The sequence below is a fragment of the Alexandromys fortis genome, unplaced genomic scaffold (assembly GCF_014885135.2).
Source record: "Alexandromys fortis isolate MF-2015 unplaced genomic scaffold, M_Fortis_MF-2015_v1.1 scaffold_155, whole genome shotgun sequence".
NCBI classification, from domain to species: domain Eukaryota; kingdom Metazoa; phylum Chordata; class Mammalia; order Rodentia; family Cricetidae; genus Alexandromys; species Alexandromys fortis.
Genome location: NW_026068052.1, coordinates 910,843 through 931,187, shown reverse-complemented (window position 1 = coordinate 931,187; position 20,345 = coordinate 910,843). Strand labels below are relative to the sequence as shown.

General features: G+C 39.8%; 1 protein-coding gene across 6 annotated transcripts in view; it reads right to left on the bottom strand.

The window, feature by feature from the left end:
* The window catches only part of Tex11 (testis expressed 11), a 290,243-nt gene that overhangs the window by 72,766 nt on the left and 197,132 nt on the right, over positions 1–20,345 (bottom strand). For 5 of the 6 annotated variants that reach the window (XR_007588266.1, XM_050119701.1, XM_050119705.1 and 2 more), the window contains 2 exons: positions 15,877–15,962; positions 13,716–13,772 (listed from right to left, as the gene is read on the bottom strand). Coding sequence is in view for 5 of the 6 variants with exons in the window: in XM_050119701.1 (XP_049975658.1) it covers positions 13,716–13,772; positions 15,877–15,962 (143 nt within the window). In the remaining variant the exon portion in view is untranslated. The remainder of the gene's footprint in view (positions 1–13,715; positions 13,773–15,876; positions 15,963–20,345) is intronic. The other variant, XM_050119702.1, reaches the window with a different exon arrangement.

The window sequence follows — 20,345 nt, the reverse complement described above, 5'->3', positions numbered from 1 at the left end:
GACTATTTCTAAGAAAATGGTCAAAAGACATTGAATCTATGCCTTGCCAATGTAAACTTTCTGGCACTTAGAATTGTACAGTATTTTATTGTAACCGTCTAAATGGAAAGTTGAGGATGTAAGCCAGTGAGAGAGCACTTGTCTAACATGCACATGATCCCATGTTTGATCCCTACCACTGGAAGTAAACAAAAGACTTTTTATCTGTCATATTTTTAGTGGGCCAAGACACCTGTCTATTACAGAAGACAATAAAATGGGGAGAGAGGTATTCAGAGAGGTGTGAAGGAACTGTATATGTTCTCAGGTGACTTGGCTCTCTAGAGAATAAAAACAACTGACTCCACCAGCTCCCCCAAACTCTACCCACTCTCACCTGAAATATTGGAATTCATAAATAGTCACCACAGGGTTTCAGACTACAAGGTAAATATATAGACATCGAGTACTTTCCTATATCAATAAAGATCAAATGGAATTTGAAATAAAAAATAATTCCAGATAGAGGACCTGTCCTGCTTACCCCAACTAACGAGTCTCCCCCATGCTGCATCCAACCTTTATACCCAGTAAAACCCCATACATTCTTCTCCAAGGTCTAACCTAGTGAGTCTTCCTAGTCCCCTTCCTTACTAACCATCCAAAACCCATTAGATCTATCCCAAGTCCTAAGTCCAATGCCTCAGCCTAGTCAGGCCACTGCTACCTGAATAGTAACTAATCTATAGGATCCCCCCAGGACCCACCCTGCCCACTCTGATCCATTGGTACCTCCCACACCATGTCAAACCTCTCCACCCTGCCAGATCTACCTCCACACTCAAGGTTTGAACCAGGACACACATGCTGAACACAGAGAGGTTGAATTGCTGCCTCTAGAGCCTTCATTACCCCAGCTATAAACCCTGTGATCTACAGTGGTGACATACCTGCATGCTACAATGGTACAATAGTGGCACAAACATTGTGGGAGTAACCAAGCACTATCTGATTGGATTCAAGGTTCATTCTATGAGACAGAGCCCATGCCTGACACTTCTTGGGTGTCTGAAACTAGATAGGTCACAGGCCTATGAAAAAACCAAATACTACTCTTCTATTAAAGTAATATAGCAATAAAATGACTCCCAATTATATTCTGTTACATCCATAGATCTGTATTTTCCTAAACCATCATTAGAGAAGCATCTTCCTTCTGTAGATTGGAACAAATACAGTCAAACTTGACAAAGAGTGAGTCACTTGGGACAGACAGTCCTAAACGGGATATCTTCATCAAAACCTTCCCCCTCAGAACTCAGGGAGCTATGCGGAAAGAGGAGATGGAAAGATTATAAGAGCCAGAGGGGATGGATGACTCCAAGGAAACCTTGTTTTCCAGACACAACAAGACCGATGAACTCACAGAAACTGGGGCAACGTGCACAGGTTCAAGCCAGGCAGGGATCCAGAGATGGGAGGAAGAACTGAACATCAGTTCCCATTTCTAACCAAAAAGCAATCTTCCCATTTCTAACCAAAAAACAATCTCCAATTGTTAACTGCTTGCAATGGCAAAATTAGTTTTCTCCAATAAAATCTCATGGCGTGCATAAACCACACTTAGGGTAAGGCCCCATGCCCAGCAGTAGATGCCAACACAAAATGAAGCCAATGGTGTTGTAGGGTTTTTTTTTTGTCTCATATTGCTTTGTTTGGGTACTTTTAAAAAATCTTACTGATCTTTTCTTGTATACTAAGGTTTCCGATTTTTGTGTTTCTATATGTTTTATAGTGTGTACTTTTTGTGCTTTTTTATTTTTCATATATATTCTGGTTTGTTTGGTTTTTTTTTGTTTGTTTGCCTGTGGGGTTTCAAAAGAGAAGGAGAAAAGGGCGTGGAATTGGGTGAGTAGGAAGGTGGAAGAGGATACGGGAGGAGAGGAGAAGGGAAACTGCGATCGGAATATATTGTATGGATTTTCAATAATAAAAAAAAGAGCCTGGAACTTGAATAGAAAGAGTTCTCAAAAGAAGAAAAAATGACTAAGAAGTATCTCAAAGGGATGGAGTGGGAGAGTAATGAAAGATTTTTTTGGCTCTTCAAGACAGCATTTTTTTCTGTAACAGTGATGAAGCTTGGACTATCTGAGGGACCTTGTCAGTAGGACCAGGATCTATCCGTGGAGCGAGAGCCCATTCCCTATGGTGGGATGCCATGCTCAGCCTTAATGCGGGGGAAAGGGCTTGGTCCTGCCCAAATTAATGTGCCAGACTTTGTTGACTCCCCATGGGAGCCCTTACCCATTGGAAGGAATGAATGGGGGATGGCTGGGAGGAGGTGAGGGGGGCAAGAGGTGTGGTGGGAGGAAAAACTGCGGTTGGAATGTAAATACCTATTGCTGAAGACACCATGTACTTCAGACAAGGGACCTAGAAGATCCTGAGCTGGAACTGACCTGAATACCTCCTCCCTGAGGACTCCCAGAAGGTACCATGAACGTTTCCTAAGGAGGGAAACAACCAGCAAACCTATCCAGCTATTACAACAATGAAACCACAGCAAACGACCAACATGGCAGTAGTGTGATCCATACTCTGGAGGTAATCAAAAGTTCTCTAAATGGACTTCCCACTTAACAAGAGGAAAATCATTTCTGGCACTGGAAACCTAGCCAAATACCCAGGGCTAGTGAAGCCATGGATCCTAAAGGAGAACCTACAACCACCACTCGACAAAACCAGCACAATTCCTAACTACGTTCTAGATATTTTTCCTTATAGTATCTCTCATCAAGGAAGTGGGGAGACTTGAAGCAGGCCTTCACAAATTTAGTCAACTGATCTTTGACAAAGGAGCAAAGGTATTCTTTGAGACAGTAGTGAAACAATGAGACATTCATGTGCAACATATATAATGCATACATAGGCCTTTCTTTTTATAATAACTCGTTAAAAACAGACCATGGACCTAAATGTAAGTAACAAAAGTATAAAACTCACGTACAATAACATCAAAGAAAACATATATGACCTTGAATACAATCATTCCTTTTTAGATAGAATAGTATATGCATTTGGCATATGAGGCTCTCAAATTTCCATGTAGGGCCTGAGAAAGCTGGTTTAAAAAAGAGGATACAGCTTCTTGAGCTTATATTTCATGATCCTAGAGAAGTTAAGTAATAAGGTGAACCCTAAGGAAAACATATATAGATCTATTTGGAAAGTCAAGATCATAATGGGGTCATCCACTGAAACAATTTACCTGAGCTAATGGGAGCTCACCAACTCCAGCCGGACAGGGAAGGAACCAGCATATGACCAAACTAGACCCTCTGAATGTGAGTGACAGTTGTATGGCTGAGGCAGACTGCGGAGACACTGGCAGTGGCACTAGGATTTATCCCTACTGCTTGTACTGGCTTTTTGGGAACCCATTCTCTTTGCATGGATACCTTGCTCAGCCTAGATATAGTAGGGAGGGCCTTGGACCTTCCCCAAAGCAATGTGCCTTACCCTCTCTGAGGAGTGGATGGGGGTGGGGTGCAGGGGTAAGTGGAGGGAATGGGAGGAGGGGAGGGAGTGGGAACTTTGATTGGTATGTATAATAAAAAAAAGATAGCTTGTTTTCTTTAAAAAAGCATAAGAAAGAGTTTCTGCCTGTTTGTGAGCCCCCGAGCAGCTAGTACATTGGGTAGGAACTAAAAACGAAGTAAAAATGCCTGCCACAGCATAAGCATCAGCATTCTAAAGCTATAGGAGGGTTGATTGCAGTTCCTGATCAGAAGAACCTCCAAGCAGGCCATGAGTGTTAGGCTTGGCTCTCACAAACCTAGAAGCAGGCAGAGTCAGCCGAAAGCCTAGCAGAGGATCCAGGTGTAGCTAAGCAGTTTTAGGTTTGTGCAAATGGTCAAAAAGACTAGAAACATGCAGTAAAAGAGGTCCAGGTGGGGAAAAACCCTCTAAACAGATTCCAGTGTGTTTTATAATGTGCACAGGCTTAAGAAAGAAAGGACATTGAGCCTATAATTCGTGATCCTAGAGAAGCTAAATAAGAAGGTGAACCCAAAGAAAAACAGTTACCCTCCTGGATATTGGAAGTAGACAAGATTGCCAGGCAAAAATTGGGAACTTTGGGGTGGGGTGGGTGTAAGAAGAGATGGGGAGAGAAAAGTGAGAAGGGGGGATGGGGAGAGCTTGGGGGAATGGGATGGTTGGGATGGAGGAGGGGTGGATGTGGGAGCAGGGAAGTTGATATCTTAATTAAGGGAGCCATTTTAGGGTTGGCAAAAGACTTGACTCTAGAGGGGTTCTCAGGTGTCCAAGGAGATGTCCCTAGCTAGTTCCTTGGGCAGCTGAGGAGAGGGAGCCTGAAATGGCCCTATCCTATAGCCATACTGATGAATATCTTGCATATCACCATAGAACCTTCATCTGGCGATGGATGGAGATAGAGACAGAGACCCACATTGAAGCACTGGACTGAGCTTCCAAGGTCCAAATGAGGAGCAGATGGGGGGAGAACATGAGCAAGGAAGTCAGGACTGTGAGGGGTGTGTCCATCCTCTGAGACAGTGGGGCTGATCTATTGGGAGCTCACCAAGGCCAGCTGGACTGAGACTGATGAAGCGTGGGATCAAACCGGATTCTCTGAACGTGGCGGACAATGGTGGCTGACTGAGAAGGCAAGGACAATGGCACTGGATTTTGATCCTACTGCATGTACTGGCTTTGTGGGAGCCTATTCTGTTTGGATGCACACCTTCCTAGACCTGGATGGAGGGGGGAGGACCTTGGACTTCCCACAGGGCAGGGAATCCCGACTGCTCTTTGGACTGGAGAGGGAGGGGGAGGGGAGGTGGGGGGTGGGGGAGGGAAATGGGAGGAGGTGAGGGGGTGGAAATTTTTAATAATAATAATAATGATAATAAAGGAAAAAACAAAAAAGAAAGAATATGGGTATAGACAGAAAAGACATAAACAGTTTTAAAAATAATAAGGCCTTTAAAAAGTAATATAAAAGAAAAAAGCCACGTAAGATGGGAAATGCACAGGGAGTCTGGATCCTATATAGTATTGTGTTGGTTCTGAATTTTTTGAATGCTGATGAGGAAACAACTACTGGCAAATATGGGCTTGTGAAGAGGACTGAAAAAATGAACCAACTTAGATACATTAGGGCTATCTTAACTTTAAAAAAGAAGTCAAAATGCATTTATCAAATGGAAGTTAAAAATGCTGTGGAGAAGTGTTCCTGTTTTTGTTCCCACAGGAGACGGGAGGCTGTGGATCCCTTCAGGAATGATATGGATCAGGCTTGATAAAGGGAGACCTCCTGAATATTGACAAGTGATATATATCAACAAAGGTAATAGCTGATCTTCTCAGCAGTTGGCCATTATCTCAAATTTTCTCAGGAACTCTTAAAGATGCCTTTTCCCGCAGACAGCAGGAATCAGTTTGGAGAACGTGATACCTACCCTTCCCAAGAGGTATGGGAGGTTGTTGGTTATTTGGTGAGTTATGGATGTTTTTGATCATTTAGGAGAATATAATTTATTAATACAAATTTAAAGTTATTTTGTTATACTGTATATATGTTTCTACTCTTGTTTGGGGTATTGTGCTAATGCAGCTCATTTTTAAAATGCAATGTAGAAATGAGGTTAATAGTTAATCTATGGTGATCAGACTTGTAGTCACATTAGACATGTTTTCAAGATCATACAGAGATATATTTTCCATATATAAATGGTCTTAAAACATTTCAAATACATATAAAATATGGCATTTAAAATGTTTTGTTAACATAGGGATTTTAATAAAATGAGACACATCTGCTCCTGGAAGCACCAATTTACTTTATAAAAGGATGATGGGCATTGAAGAAACTCCATAGTAGTTTGCTTCCATTGTGGCAAGGTAATCAATTTGGGAAAGAAACTTCTTTTGCTTTGATTGCTTTACAGTATGATGTATAAATTGGAAATGCAGGACCCTCAGGAAAGTAACTGCTGAACTTTACCAAAACAAAGGTGGGATGGTCCTTCAGGGTTCCTGCTTCACAAAGAGTCTGCCAGAAATTCTGCAGAGCACAGAGGAAAGAGGCTGACAAACTGTCAGTACAAGGCAGGGCAGTCCTTCCTATTTCCTGCTTCACTGAAAAGTCTGCCAGATACCCTAGGCCTGTATGATGAAGATGGATGTCCCGGCATTGCAGAGGAACTTTGGGTGACTGTCCAGGCAGTCAGATGTCTCTGTCATTTCTAGAGTTTTGGAAGTTGCTTGCAATGTACTTCCTGTTTACTCGGGTAATATTATATCCTTCTGGGTCTTTGATGGAGCTAAAGACTAAATAATTAGAGGCATAACTTTCCTTAGCTATGACAGAAAGTAAATTATGTATAAAATTTTGGAATCACTAAGATCGATAATGGAGTATTTTCTCTGAATTCGCTAAATACATATAGACTGAATATTGTAAATAAATGTAATTCTTACTTGACACTGCTTTTGTTGTATACAGTTTTACTATGTTAAAGTTAAAACCTTTCATTTTTATGTAGACAAAGGGTGAAATGTTCTAGAACATTAAGATGTGTTACAACTGTTTATGCCGTGGAACATTTGTTTAATGATGCAAAGATGTGTTGCAGTCTTTTATTTTGCATTTGTTTAACTGTGAAGCTGTGTTACTTTATCTGTTTAAAATACTTGATTGGTTTAAATAAAGAGTTGAAGGGCCAATAGCTTGGCAGAAAAGGACAGACAGAAGTGGTAGGCAAAGGGAATAAATGTGAGAAGAAAGCTTTCGGAGCTAGAGAAGGAGGGGGACTCCAGGAGACAGCCACCCAGTTACACAGCAAGCCACGGGTAAAGATACAAAGAAAGAAAGGTATTCAGAAATACAGAGGCAAAAGGTAGACAGGATAACTTAAGAAAATCTGGCTAGATATAAGCCACACTAAGGCCATGTATTCATAAGTAAGAATAAGACTCCATGTGTGATTTATATGGGAGCTGAGTGGAGGCCCCCCAAAGAGCCAAAGAGCAAAGAGTGAAGAGTAAAAACCAACAACAATGCATGGTATATTGGAGCAATGCTTGATAAACTAGGCCACTTTAAAATCAAAAACTCCTATTTTTCACAATTCAGTATCAAGACAATAAAGACAAGCCACAGATTGGTAGAAAATACCTGAAAAAGACACATCAGATAAATAACTGACATCTAAAGTATATAAAGAATTCATAAGACTCAACATAAAGAAGAAAACTCAATTAAAAGTGGGCCTAAAGAACTTCTAGACATGGGGGGGAGATAAGGGGGTAGAAGGAAGGGTGGAAGGGAGAATTGGGGTTGGAATGTAAAACGAAATTATATAATATATATCTATATATCTCTCTCTATATATATCCTGTAGACTGGTGAACACTTTGAGGTACTGGAATGATGGTTAGCCTGGAGAGGGCAAGAACACCCTATACTGCCTAGCACTTTGTGTCATGTATATGTTTCATCCAGCTCTTCTTGAACAAACAATTAACAATAAACTGTAAAATAAGTCAAGTGTTTCACTGAGTACTGCAAGTCAGACTAGCAATTAATGAATTTGGAAAAGGGGACCTTGGATTTCCTGTCTGGGCCAGTCAGAAATATCTGAGGCCTGGATTTGCATTGGCATGTGAAGTAGGGGCAGTTTTATAGGGCTGAGCCCTTTAACTTGTGAAGAGTAGACTTCATGGTGTCATTTGTTGGCACTGGAATCAGGACAAGTATTTGTTAGACTGTCTTGGCTCATAGGAATATGGTTTGAATAGAGAAAAAATTAAAGGGCAAGGGTCAAGGACCTTGAGACCTGAGTAGTCACATGGCCACTCAAGGCATGGAGTAGCAGCTGATTTGTGCTTAGTAAAAGTTTGCACTGGAATTTAGAATGGTTCCAATTCCCAGACAGTTGTTTCATTGGATCCACAAGGAAATGAAAATTAGTAAGTAAGGGTGACATATTCAATCCATTGCATCAGTATCTGTAATAGCTAGATGGAAAATAAAGAAGTTGGATTATAATTTAATATTAGCCTGAGCTCAGATTTTATTAAGTCTGTGTTGGCAACTAGCTTAAAGTAGCTTAATCACCAAGAGAAAAAAGAAGAATAGATAAAACACTTTTATGGGGCATATTTTGAGTTTTTCTCTTTATCATATTTTTGTAAATTAAGATATAATTTCATCATTTCCCCCTTCCTTTCCTTCCTCCAATCCCTTCCATGCACCACCTCATTACTCCCCTTTGAAACCATGATCTTTCTGTCTGAGAAAACACTTCTGAAACAAGAGTAGTAAAAAAGGGGGTCATGCAAAACCAATAAAGTATTGAAAGCAGGTAATATAATATGAGGTTTCGTTTTGTAGATTGGTATAATTAGTTTTCTGAAAGTCTCCCAAAAGATTCTGAAAGTGTCAAATTTGTGACAGTGTCCCTGGCTTTGAATGTTGCATTACCAAAGGCTGGTAAGACCAAAGAGAGTCTCTACTGGTTCCACAACACTAAAGGGATCTAAACAAGTCTCTTCTATTTATCCCACTTTGGGGAAGTTTAAAAAGCCATAAGGTAGAAAATTATAAAGTGCAAAAATTTCTTATCTTAAATCATGTGGGATAACATTTTTGCAGATGTTAGAGATTGAAAAAGAAGCTGTATTCCTTTAATGATAAACTTTACTTGGGACCCAAGGCTTGCATGTAAGTAGGCAAAATTAGATATGGAGAAGAAAAGTTTGTAGAACTTTTTAGCATAGGAGCCTCATGCACAGTGGCACTCAAACCTGTTGTTGAAGTCCTAACAATTGGGAAGGCACAACAGTATAAAAGTTCATAGATTAAGGCAGAAATGTGGGTGGAAATTGGATTGTTTAAGCAGACTTTGTATAAACTGTATATCCTTTATCTAAATGCTTCATGCAAGTGGATAGTGTCTGACTTGGAAATGCCTCTCTTCCTAGTGCTATAAAATAAAGATGCATCAATGAAATCAAAACCTGTTGATACTATGCTAATGGAAACTAATCTTAGAAATGTAAAGGGTCATGGGGTGAAGGGGAAAGTTTGGAGGAGGCCTAATATATTTTGATAGGCTTTTCATGACATGGTTATGTCTCTTTTACTTGATTGCAGGGTAAGTTTGAATACTGAAATCTTACTGAGAAATATTTCTTTTATATACTATTATAAAACAAAAGACATGTAAATCTACTATTGTTAGTTGGATGGGCTAAACGGGACACATGAAGGCATATATAAGCTTGCTACTGGAAATGAATGGAAACGGTCATATAAATAAAATACACAAAATCTTCTCCAAAGCTGAAATACCCACAATGTCTCAGGTGATGTTGAAAAAATATCCTAAAAGAGTGGATAGTGCTCAGATGGAAGCATTTTTACACGCACACACGCAAACACACATGCACTCCAATAAGCAGCTCTCAACTGACCAAACAGAAAAGAGTCTTTTAATACATGGTGGCAGTTCCAAGATTTGGAAGGAAAGCACTCTATAAAAAATAAATAAATAAAATAAAAAGTAAAAGCAAACCAGTTCAACAGACTATATACTGTTTCGTCAGCAGTAACAGAAGAATGGAACACTGGAAAACACCTTGTGTTTGGTACTGACTCACGGGCAGGGACTAAAGGCCTGGCCATATAATCAGACAGAAGGGTAATGGAAAATTGGTCTTTCAAAGGATGTATTTATGAGGCACAGCCCTATGGAAAACCACTATGGGAGTCCTAGAGGTACATTAGAATAGGACCTGCTGCTATTTATCAGCAGCACCTGCTCGATTTAGAAGGAGATTGGAGCTATCAAGTAGATATCCCTGTATGCTCCCTTGAATTGGCCACCTGGTGTGATGAAATGAGCGAACATCAGGGCTCTGCATTAATGCGGAGAGGCTGGGTGTTGATGCAACCTTTTTATACCCTCCAAGGTACAGAAGGCCAACAACTGTTCTGTTTTCCAAGGAGAGACAACAGTTGAAGATGGCCCTGAGAACAGCTAGCAGACTGAATTGATGCTGATAGTCACGGGAGATCTTAATGGGAATAGACAGTAACTCTAAAGTGAGTTTTGCTTGTCTGGTGCTGTATAAAAATGCTCACCATGGTATAAGACAACTAGAACAGAATATATCATGTTGGTGTGACCTGCTGAGTCACATTTCCTCAGACTAAAAAAAAAAATCACATTTTACAATTCTTACTAACAATGGCCAAAGTTCTTCCTCTGAGTAACAGAGATGAAGAACAGACAATTTAAACAATGGTTGTTAAAAACAGTACGGGATAGGGCTGGGAATATAGTTTAGTGGTAGTGCACCTGACTAAAATGTGAGGTTCAAACTTTATATAAAAGTTGCATATCTTTTATTTAAATGATTTATAAGAATAGATACAGTCTGGCTGGAAAATGCCCCCACCCGTACTACTGTAAAACCAAAACCTATCAATGAAACCAAAGCCTGTTAATGATAAGCTCATAGAATGTAAACATAAAAATACAAAGAATGGTAGACCCTAGTGGTTTGTTTCTACATTTCAAAGGATTGATCCAATAGTCATAGGGATATTAACTATTTTAGAAGATAAAATAAGGGACCAGTGGGAGGGGTATTTGAGAGAGTAACAAAAGATGCAGATCAAAGTATGTGATATATATGCATTATGATGTCTTCATGAAACTCATTATATTCTGATACAAATCCAGTAACATTGTTATGTTAACAAAATTCTGTTTTAACCCAATAAAAGTAAAAAAAAAACCTCAAAGACAAAAGGAAAACTGAAAATGAGCATTTAACAGAAGATCATTTAACTCAGTCAGAGGAGTGAATATGGAAGGAAGCACTAGGAAACTCAATTAAGGACATTTACAGGAAGTAGGATAAGACTGGCTTTAGGCAGGAGTAGTGACTTACACTTGGATTCATGGCTTCAATAAAACTGCAGCAGCAGAATTGTGAGTTCAAACTCAGCCTGAGCAACAAAGCAAGACTCTCTCTCTCTCTCTCTCTCTCTCTCTCTCTCTCTCTCTCTCTCTCTCTCTCTCTCTCACACACACACACACACACACACACAAGTATGCACACACACACACAAGTATACCAAAACCTACTCATATCCAGAAGTAGTATTACTTAATACTTGTATTTTCTGGGGACAAATCTTAAAAGTCTTACAAATTTATGTATAATGACTTTATAGAAAACTTTTATCAGTTTGAATTTAAGTTAAGCTAAAGTTAACTTCGGTGCTTTAATTCAGTGGCTATATGGAACAACCCAGACAAGGTCATGCAAAATGTATCACAAATAAGACCCAGGACACAAAAACATATATACGTAAAAGACAAACTGTTTTAAATAACTAAGCACATAATTTACACAGATACTGTGGGTGGGATAGTTTTATATCGACTTTACACAAGCTAGAGTTATCTGAAAGAAGGGAACCTCAATTGAGAAAATGACTCCATAAGATCTGGTTGTAAGGTTTTTTTTCTTAATTAGTTATTTATGGGGAGGGCCCAGCCCATTGTGGGTGATGCCATCCCTGGGCTGGTGGTCCTGAGTTCTATAAGAAAGGTAGTACTAGTTAGTTGAATTTTTATTATAGCAAATGCTGACCTCTACTGGAAAAATGATCTTCTAGATGTTCTGCGTTATTATACATATGTAGAAGAAATAATATATATATATATATTTTAATGTTCTAAAACATATACAACATCATTCTCCTTTACCCGCTTTCCTATTGGAATTAACAGGTGGGGTTTGACTGTGTGCTACAGTTATATGGATTATGAAGCACTTTTAAGTCCTGCACTAAAGCGCTTATAAAACAGTAATTATGGTAATTTGAATGAAATGCCCCCATAAATCTTGGGCATTTGAATACTTAGTCTCAATTGGTGTTTGTTTGGAGACGATTAGGTGGTGTGGTCTTCCAAAAGGAATAATGACACTGGGGCAGGGCTCTGGGGTACCATTGTGCTACACTCTGCTTCCTATCTGAAGTTTAAGATGTGAGCTCTCAGCTGCTCCTCTTACCCTGCCACTATGGACTCTAACCCTCTGAAATCTTAAGCTCTAAATAGACACTTTCTTCTCTAAGTTGTGTTGGTCATGGTGTTTTATAACATCAACAGAAAATATAAGACACTGATATTCAGACATTCAAATATGCTGAGTGGCAATTATGTGCCTGTTGCTAAGCTAGGTCCCAGAGATATGCAGATAAATACAAATAGTCCCACAGTCAAGGGACTCTTAGAATATGGCAGCTATTAAAGTTTAGTTCTGAATTTACTGACTTTCCACCCCTTAAAAAACAATCTTATTGTTGATAATTTCAAAGATGTTCCAATGTTAAAAGAGAAGCCATTTTCCTTCCCACCCAGCTTCAACAATTATTAACATATCCATCTTATCCCACTGTAAATCTCAACTACTTCTTCCATATTATTTTGAAAAAAATTTCCAGCTATCACTTCATCACACCCATACATATTTCAAGGAGTTATTTCTTGGAGATAGATAATGTTTCTTAAAACAGCATAACAACATTACCACTATCGTGCTGCCTAGAAGTTAATGTCAAAATGCAGCCATTATGCAAAGTTCTAAGTGCCTCATATTCTTTAGATTGAATTCTCTTCTATTTGATTGATAAAGCCTGTTAAGAAAAGATGAATCCTACAATGTACGCCTGGGCAGACTGTGTGTCATGACAAAACATGTTACAATTCCAAGTTATCTCAGTGATCAATATTTCTTCCAAAATTCAGTTGAAATAATATAGTGCTACCAATTGTAAACAATAGACACAGAACATGCAGTAGATAAAGTCTGTTACAGAGTTTTGTCTAAGCATAGAATGAAGAGATGGGTGCTATTTTCTGAAAGCTACATTTAGTCAAGAACTTGAACCAAGTTTTCTCTCAACTCACCAGAAGATAGTGAATTTTATGAATGAAAACTTGGTGACAAAATCCTTTCAAAAATGTTAAGTTCTTCTTATTTTTTACTGATTTTTATTTCATGTGCATTCGTGTTTTGCCCATATGCATGTCTGTGAAAGTGTTGGGTCCCCTGAAACTGGAGTTGTGAGCTGCCATGTAGGTGCTGGGAATTGAACCCAGTTCCCCTGGAAGAGAAGTTAGTGCTCTTAACTGCTGAGCCATCTCTCTAGTCCCAGTTATTGATATCATAATACCATGGAAACTGTGAAGAGAAAAGTGTTTCTCTAGTTCAAGCTGAGATAATAGAGAACCAGAATCTTTGTGAATTTCCATTGAGTCTACTGTTAAAGGGGGAACAGATACAATATCATAATCAGGTCATATGCAAAATGTGAGGGATTATAAACTGCCAAGTACATTTTTTAACTTTTAAATGTATTAATTCACTGAGTAATTACAGAAACTCCATGAGATATACATTGGTATTTCCCTTTTACAGATGGAAAAACTTAAGGAAAAAAATAAGAAATTTATCTAAGCTATATATCTCATAAATAACCACATAGAATATGAAACCAGGAAGACTGGCTAAAATATATATTAATTTCATCCACTATACAATACATATTTCAATATAAAGTTTTCATTTAAATCTACTCTAAATTTTCTAATGGCAATTACGTTATTTCTCATGAAAAAAAAACTTACTTATTTTCAGATTCTGGCATACGAGAAACTTGTTGAAGAATAATTCGAATCAGACACCTGTGTCAAAAGACAATACAGAAGAAGATTCTCGGGTGTGAGGAATGCAGATCAGTGGTAAAGTGGTTGCCTACTATGTGTGTGAGGCTGTGCTAGTTTCCCCCAGTCTGACAAAAGCTAAGATGATCTGGATGATGGAACCTCAATTGAGACAATGCTTTCATCAGATTGGCCTGTAGGCATTTCTTAATTTATGATTGAAGTGGGTGGGCTCAGTCCACTGTGGACGGTGCCATTCCTGGGCAGGTGGTCCTCGGGTATATAAGGAAGCAGACTGATGACAGTGGGGGAACCAGTATAGGACTAAACTAGGCCCTCTGAATGTGTGACATTGGCTGGGGTAGACTGTGAGGCCACTGTTGTTAGAACTGTCTTTTTGGAATTCATTTTCTTTGGAGGGATTCCTTGCTCAGCCTAGATAAAGTGGGGAGGGCCTTGGTCCTGCCTCAAAGTGATATGCTAGACTTTGTTGACTCCCCATGGGAAACCTTACCCTCTCTGAGGAATGGATGGGGGTGGGGGAATGTGACAGGAGCGGTAAGAGGGGAGGGAATGGGAACTGGGATTGGTATGTAAAATGAGAAAAGATCATTTTTTAAATTAATTAATTAATTAAAAAAAGAAAGCAGGCTGAGCAAGCCATGATGAGCAAGCCAGTAAGCAGCACTCCTCCATGGCCTCTACTTTAGTTTCTGCCTCCAGTCCCCGCCTTCAGATCCTGCTAACTTCCCTCAGTGATGGACTGTGATCAGGATGTATAAGACAAACAAACCCTTTCCTCCTCAAGTTGCTTTTGATCATGGTGTTTCATCACAGCAATAGAAGTGAACTAGGGTAGAGGCCCTAGGTTCTATTCCCAACACTATAAACAGGAAAGAGAGAGGGAGGGAGAGAATGACAGGTAAAGCAAGAGCAAGCAAAGGGAGAGAAATTCTTAGGAAGAAATATGTCAAAGTTATGATACCAGTTTATTAACTTTGAGTATCCCAGAGTGCAGAAATGAAAAAAAGGGAAAATTAATCTTATTTGTAGATCTTTGTATTGTTCTAAAGGTTGCAATAAAAACAAATTTTATGATTTTTGGAAATAAAATTTAATAAAATAAGTTTAAAACAAAATTGTTATTTATAATAAGCTATTAAAATGTTCCAAGTTCATATCAACACAGAAATATCAAGTATGGTGTATAATTCGTTATTTTTTTTATGAAGGAAAGCTATAATTGGTTTTGGGGTCTCACAGAAGAAAGAACCACTAATCTTTGAAAGAATCTGGAAGCTTTACTACAAAATGAAATGATGAATCATTGGTAATTTCAAACTTGAAAATACTTTGGAATGGAAAACTATCTGAACCTGGTACACCCCCTATAATCTCGACACTTGGGAGGGTAAGGTTAATCTGAGATACATAGTAAGATCCTATGTATTATTTATATAAAATAAAATAATAAAATGAAGTAAAACTTAAAATAATAAAATAAAATGATGTGAACCGAGGGCCAGGTGTGGTGGTGTATGACTGTAATAAACACAGCAGTCAGGAGATAGAAGCAGAAGGTTCAAGACCAACCAGTTCCAGGCTAGCCAAAGCTATATAGTGAGACCCTGTCTCAAAAAGGGGTGTGAGGCTGGAGTTGTTGCTTGCCTCACAGGGATGAAGCCCTAGATTCTGTTTCTAACACTGAAAAAAAAATGATTTAAGGAAAAGAAATGTTATGTGTCCTGAGTGATTTTATGTATTTACTTGATTGAATGCATGCTGGTATGTCAACTTCAATTCTATCACTCTATTTCCCATGAGAAGCATGGCCTGAAGTGGAGCTGACTAGCAGCAGAACAAACACAGCCTGCTTTGGGTTCTTTTTCCCAGTCACAACTATAGGGTCATCATGGCCAAATCTAACTCTCAGGATTACACATGAAAGATCCCTTTGAAAAAAAGACTTTTCCTTTCTAAAAGGAACAGGGGAGATAAGGTTCAACCACTAACCTTTGCTTTTTTTTTTTTTAACTGTGCATCTTCATTACTGGTTCTTAAAGGCTTTGATATCATCAGCAGTTTTAGCAAAGTTTATAAATTAAAAGGATGAAGGGCAGCTTACTTTAAAGCTCCAAGTACTTCTTTTGGGTCTTCTGAAAGTTGAGATAAACATTCCAAAGCTTTGGCTGCCACAAATTGTTGTCCATTCTAAAAAGAACAAACATAGTATGGTAAATTACAGCAGCAAGTTGTCTATATCCTGCCTATTACAAAAGAATCTCCATTTTTTTTCTCAAAAGGGTTGTCTAACAATGTAGGATGAAGCTGTAATTCACTGACAAGAAGAAAACAGGTTCATTTTATCCTCAGGAACTCACATGTTTTTCTTGTGTTCTTTCTTGGGCTCTTTTTATTGTTTGTTTTGTCCTATTCTAATTTGTTTGTTTTTGTTTTATCTTATTGTATTGTATCTAATTCTTCTTTTCTAATGAGTCAAAAAGTGTGTAAAACAGGATGGGAGGGGAGATGAGGAGGCACTGAGAGAACTAGGGGGGAAGAAAATGGTAATCAGAATAAATTATATGAAAACAATATATTTTCAATTAAAAAAGCTCATAGCTTCCTATCCACAATTGCAGCCTTGCTTTATCCTCTTTATCCTCATTTTTAGTAGTAACCAAAAGAAATCCAAACTGTTGAACTCCCTCACTTCTAGTACTCTTATAGCTCAAAGACTCTGTTTATCCCTATTTGTATCCTTTTCTCCTTTCTCCCAGCTCCTCCAACCCTTCCATCCTAACTTGTAAATTTAGTCCATTACCAGAGATCTCCCTATGAGAGACCTCTTCTCTGAAAGTTTCCTCACTATTTCTGCAATGGAAATGTAGGCTTTGTCCAAGGATACTGCTTACATGGGAAACTTCTCAAGTAACAATAGATTTACTTTCACTGCCCTTCCACTCTGGAGGTGCAGTGTGTGCCTTAATCCTTCAGTATTATTTTCATGTTATTCTCACTCTTTCTTTCCTAAAAATCACCACTTTGAAATTTTGTCATCATATTATGTCCCTTATTGTCACCATGATGTCTATATACCTTACTGTTGCCATGGTACCTGTATCCTTTGTTGTTGCCATGGTCTCTACTTCCCTTGTTTCTATGGTTTGTGGATGAATTAACTACCGCTAAGTTATTTTACCCACCCACCCTCCTTCTCCTTCTTCCCTCTCTCAGCATTTTTAATGCACAGAAAGATCTCCCTAAAATTCTAGCCTCTCAAATAGCTTAAACTTCATTCCATTAGCAATCTTAAAACAATTTCATACTGTCATAAACTACTCTGAAAGGATTTTTCTTCTGAAATAAGATTATTATTATTATTACAAATTTCCACCTCCTCACCTCCTCACCTCCTCCCATTTCCCTCCCCCTCCCCCATTCCTTCTCCCCCTCCCCCTCCAGTCCTAAGAGAAGTCAGGGTTCCCTGTCCTGTGGGAAGTCCAAGATCTGATGGAGGTGGGTCTTGTATCTTATCTGTTGCTTTCATTGGTTAACTAATAAAGAAACTGCCTTGGCCCTCATAGGACAAAAAATTAGGTAGGTGGAGTAGACAGAAGAGAATGCTGGGAGAAAGAAGCTGAATCAGAGAGTCACCATGGTTCTCCCACTCCAGACAGACACAGGTTAAGATCCTCCCTGGTAAGCCACCTCGTGGGCTACACAGAATATTAGAAATGGGTTAGAACAATATGTAAGAGCTAGCCAATAAGAGGCTGGAACTAATGGGTCAGGCAGTGTTTAAAAGAATACAGTTTCCGTGTAATTATTTCGGGCATAAGCTAGCCATGCGGGCAGCTGGGTGCCAGGGACGCAGCCCCGCCGCTCCTTCAACACAAGATCCTCCCCCCTCCATCCAGGTCTAGTAAGGTGAGCATCCAAACAGACTAGGCTCCCACAAAGCCAGTACATGCAGCAGAATCAAAACCCAGTGCTATTATCCTTGGCTTCTCAGTCAGCCCTCCTTGTCAGCCACGTTCATACATTTAAAAAAAAAAAAAAAACTAGTGAAGTCATTGAAAATCAGTGCAGTGGTTCTTCCAAACCTAGAAACAGATTCACCATTGTTCAAATACATCACTCCTGAGCATATTCCCAAAAGGTTCTATAGACTACGCCAGAGATACTTGTTCATCCCAGCTTATTGCTGCTTTATTCACAATAGCCAGGAAATGGAAACAGCCTAGATATTCATCAACTGATGAATGGAAAATGAAATGTGGGACTATATACAATGGAATTCTATCCAGCTGTAGAGGGATGAACTTTTCAGGTAAATGGATAGAGCTGGATAATAAACTGAGTGAGATGACGCAGACAGAGAGATACAAATGCCACATGCTGTCTCTTTCTTATTCTGGGATCCTAGATATTAACCTTAGGTCTGAGTGTTTAACCTGGATTAACTATAAAAGACAGGAAAACAGAAAGAGACCATTAGGGGAAGTGGGAAAAAGCACTAAAGAAAAGAGGAAGAAGGACAAGGGCACTATGAAGAGGGTATGTGAAAAATGGGAGGGGATTAACTGGAGGGTAAATATAGAGTGAGAAGAGGAAAAGAAGAAATTATGTATGAAAAGACCATAGAGAAACCTAGTATTTTATAAGCTTCCTTAAAATTACACAGTAAAATAACGCTCCCGTGAGAGTCAATGATTATTTAACAAAATCCCCAGTGCCACCAGGTAGGGAATACTGTCCTTCAAACTGTTGGTCAAGGAGTCGAACAGACCTACCTCAAATAATATAGGCTATTAGCCATTGCTCTTGGTTGCCCGTCAGAACATGAACATAAGACCCTTTTGATGAAGATACCACATTTTGGGCCATAGGAATTGAAGAAATCCATCTGGTACTGACCTGGAAGCTAGCTGACTGAAGGCTAGCTCTAATAGTGTTAGAAGTTGATTTTGCAAACTGTCAAGAAAACAAGTTACCAACAGTCTACCTAGCTATAAAGCCCGATAATCACAATGAGATCAGCAGGACATTCCCAATGGTCAATAGTGCTATCTGTGTCTCTGTACCTTTTTACTTTTTATTGTTTCTTGGTGGATTTCATATCAGGCGCTGGGATCACATTCATCTCCCCACCCTTTCACATCTAACCTATGCTCCTGCAGTCTCCCCCCAAAACAAAAGAAAATACCATTTTAAAGAAAAGGAAAAATCTGGTCATGGAAGCTGCAGCGTGACACAGTGAGTCACAGTGTACCCTTTAGTCCATACATCTTTCCTTTCAAGTGTTCACTGCAATGAGTCATTGGTCCAGTTCGAGGCCTCTGGCTTCTGATGGGCCCTCACTCCTCACTGGGACTCCTCTTGGACTTTCTGCTGTTGCCCTGTGTCATGGAGATTCTGCAGGTTTGGATCTGCAGGACCAGCCCCTTCACGTGCTCCAGCACATGATAGATGTGATGGATATTTGGGTAGGACAACTCTTAGCCCTAGTTCTGGCTGGGTAGCAGCTGGGTTGGTCAGCACACTGGCTCACTCTTCCTCATCTGCAACCGCCAGGGCGAGAGCTCTCTAGCACTATACCTCCACCCATCCCTCACCTCCCCTACCCCACCCCCAACTCGCAGCTTACCTAATGCAGCAAGCAGCAAGGGGAGGGGCGGGGTGGGCTCTCCTGCTCTCACACTCTCTCAGGACCAGTTCACGGGAGCCCCCACCAAAGGGTCAGCTCTACTGTGCTGCCCAGGCTAGGCGCAAGGCCAGCTCTCTTACTCTCATAACCTCAGGCTGGCTCTCCAAACTGCCACAGGCCATGAGAGGTGGAAGTGGGGCATCTTTCCCACCACGTGGCAGATGGGGGTGGGGCGAGGCCAACTCTCCCACTCTCATGGCCCCAGGGCTGGCTTGCTTGTGCTTCTGGCGACAGGGTCAACACTTATATCTTGATACAACAAATAACTGTGTAATTGAACCTAAAGCCCACTCAATTGGAAAGAACTCATTCCTGGTATTATAAACCTAGCCAAGAAACCATGGTCATGATTTGAATAAGATGTTGCCCACATCCTCAGGTATTTGAATACTTGGTTTTACGGTTCAGGGAGGCTTAGGACATGTGGCCTTGCTGGAGGAAGTATATCACCAGGGATAGGCTCTGATGTTTCAAAAGCCACTTGCTTTTTTTCAGTTCATCTTTCTTATTTTGGGGGCGCATTTTTTGTCTTATTTGTCTTTTGCCTGAAGATTTTGGTGTTCAATTTTGTGGTTTTTTTTTTCTGATGTGGGAGTGATTTCTTATTAATAAAGAAACTGCCTAGGCCCCTTGATAAGGCCCACCCTTAGGTGGGTGGAAAAAACAGAGGAGAATGCTGGGAGAAGGAGGCTTGGTGGAAGAGTCGCCATGATGCTCCCACTCCAGACAGACGCAGGTTAAGATCCTCTCTGGTAAGCCAGCTCATGGACTACACAGAATATTAGAAATGGGTTAGAACAATATGTAAGAGCTAGCCAATAAGAAACTGGACCTAGCCGGGCCAGGCAGTGTTTGAAAGAATACAGTTTCCGTGTAATTATTTC